The sequence below is a fragment of the Stylophora pistillata genome, chromosome 4, assembly GCF_964205215.1.
Source record: "Stylophora pistillata chromosome 4, jaStyPist1.2, whole genome shotgun sequence".
Taxonomy (NCBI): domain Eukaryota; kingdom Metazoa; phylum Cnidaria; class Anthozoa; order Scleractinia; family Pocilloporidae; genus Stylophora; species Stylophora pistillata.
Genome location: NC_142522.1, coordinates 34691179 through 34698451, shown reverse-complemented (window position 1 = coordinate 34698451; position 7273 = coordinate 34691179). Strand labels below are relative to the sequence as shown.

The 7273-nt window shown below is 36.3% G+C and overlaps 1 protein-coding gene across 2 annotated transcripts in view; it reads left to right on the top strand.

Moving 5' to 3' along the window:
• Positions 1-6956, top strand: part of LOC111322885 (proteasome subunit alpha type-1-like) — a 7591-nt gene extending 635 nt beyond the window's left edge. Inside the window, exons 3-14 of one of the 2 annotated variants that reach the window (XM_088757727.1) lie at positions 252-296; positions 834-890; positions 1134-1237; positions 1649-1737; positions 2077-2147; positions 2949-3032; positions 3609-3654; positions 4089-4168; positions 4409-4480; positions 5296-5337; positions 6644-6679; positions 6767-6956. In XM_088757727.1, coding sequence (XP_088613853.1) covers positions 252-296; positions 834-890; positions 1134-1237; positions 1649-1737; positions 2077-2147; positions 2949-3032; positions 3609-3654; positions 4089-4168; positions 4409-4480; positions 5296-5337; positions 6644-6679; positions 6767-6835 — 795 coding nt within the window. In that variant the 3' untranslated portion in view covers positions 6836-6956. The remainder of the gene's footprint in view (positions 1-251; positions 297-833; positions 891-1133; positions 1238-1648; positions 1738-2076; positions 2148-2948; positions 3033-3608; positions 3655-4088; positions 4169-4408; positions 4481-5295; positions 5338-6643; positions 6680-6766) is intronic. The other variant, XM_088757728.1, reaches the window with a different exon arrangement.
• The last annotated feature ends 317 nt before the right edge of the window (positions 6957-7273 follow it).

The following is a 7273-nucleotide window of genomic DNA, read 5'->3' as shown; positions in this document are numbered from 1 at the left end:
TTCCATCTAGGGAACCAAAACGTTTTTACAAGTGTAGCTTAAGTAGTGGGAAAATGATAACAAAAATTACTGTGACCCTGCTTTCAAGTCTATGAACTCAAAGTTCTTTCAATTTACTCCAAGAGTGAGAGAGAAACTCATCATTTAGACAGCTAAAGAGCTAAGTTTAGAAGTTCCCAAACCCTGTGATTCCATTTGTCCCAGTTTTACATGGACCAGAAACATTTCAAATGGTTTTCTTCATCTGCCAGGGCCGTATACATCAAATTGAATATGCAATGGAAGCTGTGAAGCAGGTAAATCATGTGCATAACTTACAGTATACTTTTGACAATGCATGTGGGATAGTATTATTTCACAGTTGTACTGCTTACATGTAATAAGTATTCAATAAAGCTAAAAATTGAATAGACAAAGCAGGAAATGTAAGCAGTTTGTATACTGTGAATGCATCCATGTGGGTCAAAACTTTATCACCAAGCTTTGTAAAGGAGTGTCATGGAAGTTAAATCATTAAAGTAGCATCATGGGCAAGACAAGCCATCAGTCTCCTTTTTCTCAGCAGTAGAGGATTCAAGTTTTGATTTTTTTCTCAAATTCATACTTGAAATTTGGGGGTGCAGCATATCTTTAAGGTGGCTTATACACAAGTTTTTTGTGGTACTTATGAGTTGGCCAGAGTTTCAACCCAAATTGGAAGCTATTAGACTTTCTTATCTGGAAATATTTCTGAGTGTGTATTCCTCTACACTTGGCATAAATTTACGTCTACCTTATCAAGCAAACTGTGTTAGCATGTACGATAATCTGACTGGTATTTTTGTCTTTGTCAGGGATCAGCCACGGTAGGACTGAAATCAAAAACCCATGCAGTTATTGTTGCATTAAAAGTAAGTTAACCTGGTAATATATTCTTTTATAGTGCATTATGTTTGGCTGGCCTGAAATACATTGTGTATATAATATGTTTTGCCCCCAAGGAGCTCATTAGTGACCTTCAGCTATTTGTTCAACATCATGAGCTTTTTGTCAAAGAAAAACAAATTTGAATCCTGGTAACTAAGTAATCAAATTATACCAGCCTTTAAAGTTTCTCTCATACAAGGTGTTGAAAATTTTCTTTGTTATTGTAGAGAGCAGCATCAGAGTTGTCTGCTCACCAGAAAAAGATCTTGCCTATTGATGATCATGTGGCTGTGTCCATAGCAGGCCTGACTGCAGATGCTCGACTCTTGAGGTGAGGTGATCATTATCTTTCATAAAATGTACCATGGTAATTAATTTTTATTTACTTTATGTTATATAACCTAAAGTATGTATTCAAAATGTAACAGCCTCTTCCACTCTCAGTTACTTCAATGGTGAGCATTACACTCTACAATTAATATAACATTATTAATGGTAGCAACAATTTCATGGTAGTTACCTCCTGAAATTAGAAATGAAGTTTCAGATTTGTGAGCAAATTGCCCAGGGTACCAATGACCCTGGCTTGGTTAGAAGCCTAAAATGAAATTTCTCTTAATCGAGAAATGACCCTTATAGATGGACTGTAACTAGAGTCCACGGCCTGTGTTTCCTAAAGTACTATTTTTTTATGAGTTAACCACTGCCATTCTTACTGATTTCAATCAATTTCTCATTGCAGCAAATTTATGAGGAGTGAGTGTCTCAACTCCAAGTATGCGTATGATAGACGGTTACCCATCTCAAGACTTGTTTCTGCAGTGGGGGACAGTATCTTTTTCATTGAAGACTATTTTAAATGATAAACAATAAAGGATTTCAAAGGGGGTTAAAGGTTATTTTTGTTTGAAAATAAATGCATGCAATTTGTATCCTAAAGATGAAACTACATTGACATGGATTCATGACTCATTGACTCAAGAAGAATTTTCATTGCAATAATTGAGGACTCGTGTATATTTTTTGTTGTTGTTGTTGTAAAGGGACTAATATTGATTTTGACTCTTTGGTCACTTGTTTTTGTTTTTGTTTGATTTTAAAAATAGTGTGCAAACGAGATAACTTTTCTGTTTGTGACTTCTTGAAAATGTTCTTGACCAAAAATACCAGAGATGCAAATACCAACACAGCGATATGGCAGAAGACCATATGGAGTTGGTCTTCTTGTGGCAGGATATGATGTAGGTAGTTAGTAGAATTCAGGAATTGAATTTACAACCTTTTCACCTTGTGAATCTAGCACTCTTTCCTCTCAGCCATACTGCCCTTTGCTGTATGTTTGATGCAATATTTCAAAAACTAGTGTAAGTGTTTCATCAAGGTTTCCAAACACAAGAAAATGAGACCTTATGCTTTTCTTGTTTTTGAGTGTTTAGAAACCCTGGTGAAACATGATGCACTAGTTTTTGAAATAGCTTCTCAATTGGGTTTCAGTATCAACAAAAAATGGAAATATTCACAAATTTTTCACAACTTGTTGGCAAGTTTTTTGGTGTCTCTGTTTTAAGTATTCAAATACACAATGGTGGTATTCAAATTAATAAATGAGTTCACTAGGGTTTGATGCTTTATCAAACTCAAGGGTTTGATACTACATGGAATTCATGGATAAAGCTCCATTTCAGTGTTTCAGAAATGAAATTCACTAGAGTTTGATGCTGGTTCAATATTGCATAAAACTCATGGATAATGCCTCATTACAGTGTTTCAATAGGGTTTCAAGCCTGAGGAAATTTGCTTTTCTTGGTAAATGATAATCCCCCTTCAAATAAAATAATGAGTTTGAGAAATTCTTTTCATAAGTTAGAAAAAGGAAAAAGTTAAAAAGAAGAAGATGGAAACTTCATCAACAAATCAAAGGAGAAATGTTATCAGTACATTTGAGTTGCATTGTGTAAGATAGGTTTATTATTTTTTGTCATCAGTTTGTTCATGATAAACCATCCAGTAATCCATGATTTTTTCGTTGTATCTGTTTACAGGATATGGGTCCACATATCTACCAGACGTGTCCATCAGCTAATTATTTTGATTGTAAAGCAATGGCTATTGGTGCTAGGTCTCAGGTAAGTTATCATTCTACTTAAAAACAAATCAAGAATATTTATTGTTCCATGTCAAGTCTGACAAATGACATAATTCTTTGTTGACACTTTGCGCCTTGCATGAATGAGGTCACTAAACCTGGTATGAAGGAAAGAGATAGCAATCCTAAAATACAGAAAATGTCTGTGAAAAGCAATTGATCTTGTTCAAAACAAATAGCGTCACTGTCAAGTAATTTCATGTAGATAGACCTGCAAACTTATCAAGGTTAGTTAGACATTACCCAGGCATGCAACTTGTGACTTGTGTTATATTTACTGAACACAGTTTCACTGCAAATTACATTTTAGACATTAATGTCAAATCTTTTATTGATGACCTTGAAGTTGTCTAGGTGTGTGGTAACAAGGATGGGTGTGACTTCAGTTGATTCTGATTTCTTTATTGCCAGTACATTGCTCACATTTTTTTTTCCAGGCAGTTGAAAGCTATGAGACTATGTCTCTTTATCCGTGCTTGTTTATTCAAGAAGAATTTCTTAAAAATTTGCAAAAAAGTTGTCTGTGAAGGTTTACAGTTTCCTGATATCTTTGCAGTCTGCCAGAACATACCTTGAGAGGCACCTGGATGAATTTCCAGATTGTAAGTTCACTATGTCTAATTATTTGGATATATCAACAAAGTTGAAATGGTAAATTGGCCACCGTAACGATTACAAAAGCTGACGTTTCGAGCGTTAGCCCTTCGTCAGAGCGAACAGCCCTTTGTCATTCGCTCCGATGAAGGGCTAATGCTCGAAACGTCAGCTTTTGTAATCATTATGGTGGCCAATTTACCATTCCAACTTTGTTGATATATTCAAATTATTTCGTTACCCCTACTGACGCAGCCCCAAACAGTTTCTTTAGAAACTATCAGCCTTTATAATTATGTTTCAGATAATTAAAGATATGTTAGTGCTCAATTGTTTTAACTACCGGTATAACAGATCACTTTATTGCAACTGCATGAGGTTCTGTACCAAAAAAACTCTTCATGGTTCATGATCATGTGCTTTGATTTCTTTCTGTAACAAGGTGAACCTGAAGAACTCATTAAACATGGCTTAAGAGCATTGAGAGAGACTCTTCCTAATGAACAAGAACTGACAACAAAGGTATAGTGAAATCCATTGGAGCTATCCAAGCTCAAGATAAAAAAAAATAATCACACAAACTGAAGTGTTAACTGTAATGTATAATCGAAGATGGACAATATAATCCTTAAATTCTGGCCAGCTCTCAAATGCGAGGTGAGAAATAACTTGCTCAAATCTTCCTGGGGTTCTCAGGTTTTTCTTTGTGTCACACTGTTGGACATGTGTGACTTCCTTCCTGTTGATTTTTTTTTTTCATAGAATTGTTCCATTAGTGTGGTTGGAAAGGATCAGGATCTCATGATTTATAGTGATGAAGGTGTAGCTCCTTATGTATCCTTTGAGTCAAAATTAAATAGTTTGTTTTCTTAAAGTTGTGGCTTCAATTGTGTTGGTTTAGGAGAGGGATGTGTTGTGTGTCATGCTGTCACTCATTGTCAAGCATATGTGACACATCAATCACCACAAGGAAACTCTGTTAGATAATGTAAGTTGAAATAGCAAAGAAGGCCACATAGCTGACAAGTTTCTTAACTTGAAACAAAGGAAATACGGTTTGTTAGCTGTTATGATAAAGGCTGACAGGTATAAGCTCTACTGGTTGCATTGATATCTTTGAAACTCATTTTCTCTTGGTGTAATGTGTCCATTTAATTCTTTTGCCATAAATGTACTTATCAAGTTACAAGTGCAAAGAAGTAGGTTGTGAACAGGCGTAGTCACTCTGCTTGGCACGCCAACGTCAGTGTTTTCTTTTCACTGATTTTCTTTTTTGACTTGGGCAACAGACTTCGCCAAAAGAGGGGGACTGCTTATGGTCAAGTAATTATAGAAAAAGATAGACTAAGGGTTCCCTGTAGCAAAATGTGTGCTGACAGCTAAGGCCTCTTCTTTGATTAAATCAGGTAGTGTTGTTAGGAATGCAACACCTCACTCCTGTTACATAAATTCTAGCTGTATGGAAAATAGTAATGACAGTCCTATATCATTAAAGACATCATCCAACTTATTGCAATTTCATTGTTTCACTACTAAGAATATCAGAAGAGCAAACTAGTTATTATGTGGTTGTATCGAAATGTACTTTGAAAGTCATATCAGGAGAGTTGAAAAAATTGCACAATATAAGAACCCTTAACTTGGTACAGTTGGCTGGAATTGATCAAACAAAGAGACGAAGGGGAGCAGAGGTAAGAGCATCTGCAATACGTAACCCTCCAACCCCTAAGAGTGACTTGCCCCTGAAATGAGGCTAAAGGAAATCATTGATCACTAACTGAGGAAGCTCTTAATTATTAGGGGCCGACCATTTAACTTTTGAGGGGTGAGGGTGGGTGATTTTGAATAAAAATTTCCTGCAAGTGCTTGTTGGAAGAAAAAAATTGCATGCAGCCCAAATGGAACAGAAAAAAAGGGCCTTTAGAACGAAAAAAAATATCCTGCTGAGCAGATTGCTTGAAAAAAAATTTCTTGATGACCAGAAGTCACCCACCCCCCCTCAAAAGTTAAATGGTCGGCCTTAGGATGTTTAGGATGTGATGTGTTAACTAAGAGGAAATGGTAAGAATAGTTTACCCACCCTTCAATGCTCAATGGATTCTCCATCCACATGGTGCTGTTGAACCTGAGTGATATCTTGGTGCCACAGGAAGTGTTTCAAGAAGGACTGTTATCTTCTGGGATATTAAGATTGAATGTTTAAGTACATGGATTTGACCATGATTAATATGCCATTTACCTATGAACCACTTTTGCACATGATTTTGTCAATTATGTAAAGAGTGACACTTACCTAATCATGATTGACTGAGGCAGAATTTCTACTTGTAACATCAATACAATATCAAGCAGACAAGTGATCAGAGTAAAGGAAAATATTGATTAGGAGTTGATCCAATCTAAAATTCTTATAACAAACATAATATTGGTAGGGCAGACATTGAGGAGAATTACTTAATATGAGATGATAGGAATGAAAGGATTTATAGAGGCAAGTCATTGTCCTTGGCAAATCCTTGAAACAGAGAATTTTCATCAGTAATCAAAGTTTAATGTCTTTACTTGGGGCATGGTTACCCATATTGCCCGAGCCAGAGGCTCATATATGAAACATAAGACAACAACCCACCCATCCCACCCCAAGGGAGGACATTCATCACACAGTAATCTCGTGCGTGGGAAATTAACATCTCCTACCCCTAACCCTGCAGGAGACAGGACCTCCATTTATTTGTTCCTATCTGAGAAGACTAGAATATCTAAACCATTTCTTGATGTTATAGAAAGGCAGCATATTCTTCTCAATTATTTTAAGACCTTGAGTGTTGGTCCGGCCAGGGCTCGAACCCTTGACCTCCCGCACATCAGTCCAGCGCTCTACCCATTGAGCTAACTGGGAGGTGGTTAGCCCATATCTTGTTCTGCCATAAGAGTAACCTCAGTCTATCACATGAATGTTAATAATTCTTGTCATTTTGTGTTTGTTTTCTCTTGAAGGCTGTTGGTGATGTTGCTATGGAAGCAGAGTCTCAGGTATTGAATTCTTTCCTTTGTAAGGTTACTTTTATTTATTTGTTTTCTCTCATTTTTAAATATTTTTTTGAAATTGTTTGAACACAGGCTGCTGGTGAAGGAGATGCAGGTGATAAACAACCTGAAGGGGAATCAATGGAAGCTGAGGAGAGCTAAGCTCATCTCCTGTTTCACAACAAGCACCATGCAGAGCCAGAAACTTTCCTAAAACACTATAATTGCCTCTTGTAGTATTGTTTTGTAAAAGTTACAAATAAATCATTTCTTCTCTCAATAATTGCATTTTCATATTCACTTGCTGCAAAAGTATATATATATATATATATAACTAACTGCAGACAGTACTGTTTCGGCCTTCTGGGCCTCATCAGTGCAGTGCTAATGCTAGTATTAGTGCTGAGTATTTTTTCCGAGTTTTGGCGCATTTTGACAAGCCCATAGGGTGAGCCAAAATAGAAACAATGAAAAATATGAGACATTATATAACTGCTTATTTTTTCTGTCAAGCGTTTCTGCTCATTTTTCATAAGGCAAGAAAAGCAAAGCAGATAGAGATGCATATCACTTGCAGCTGACCAGTTAAACAGGGTTTTT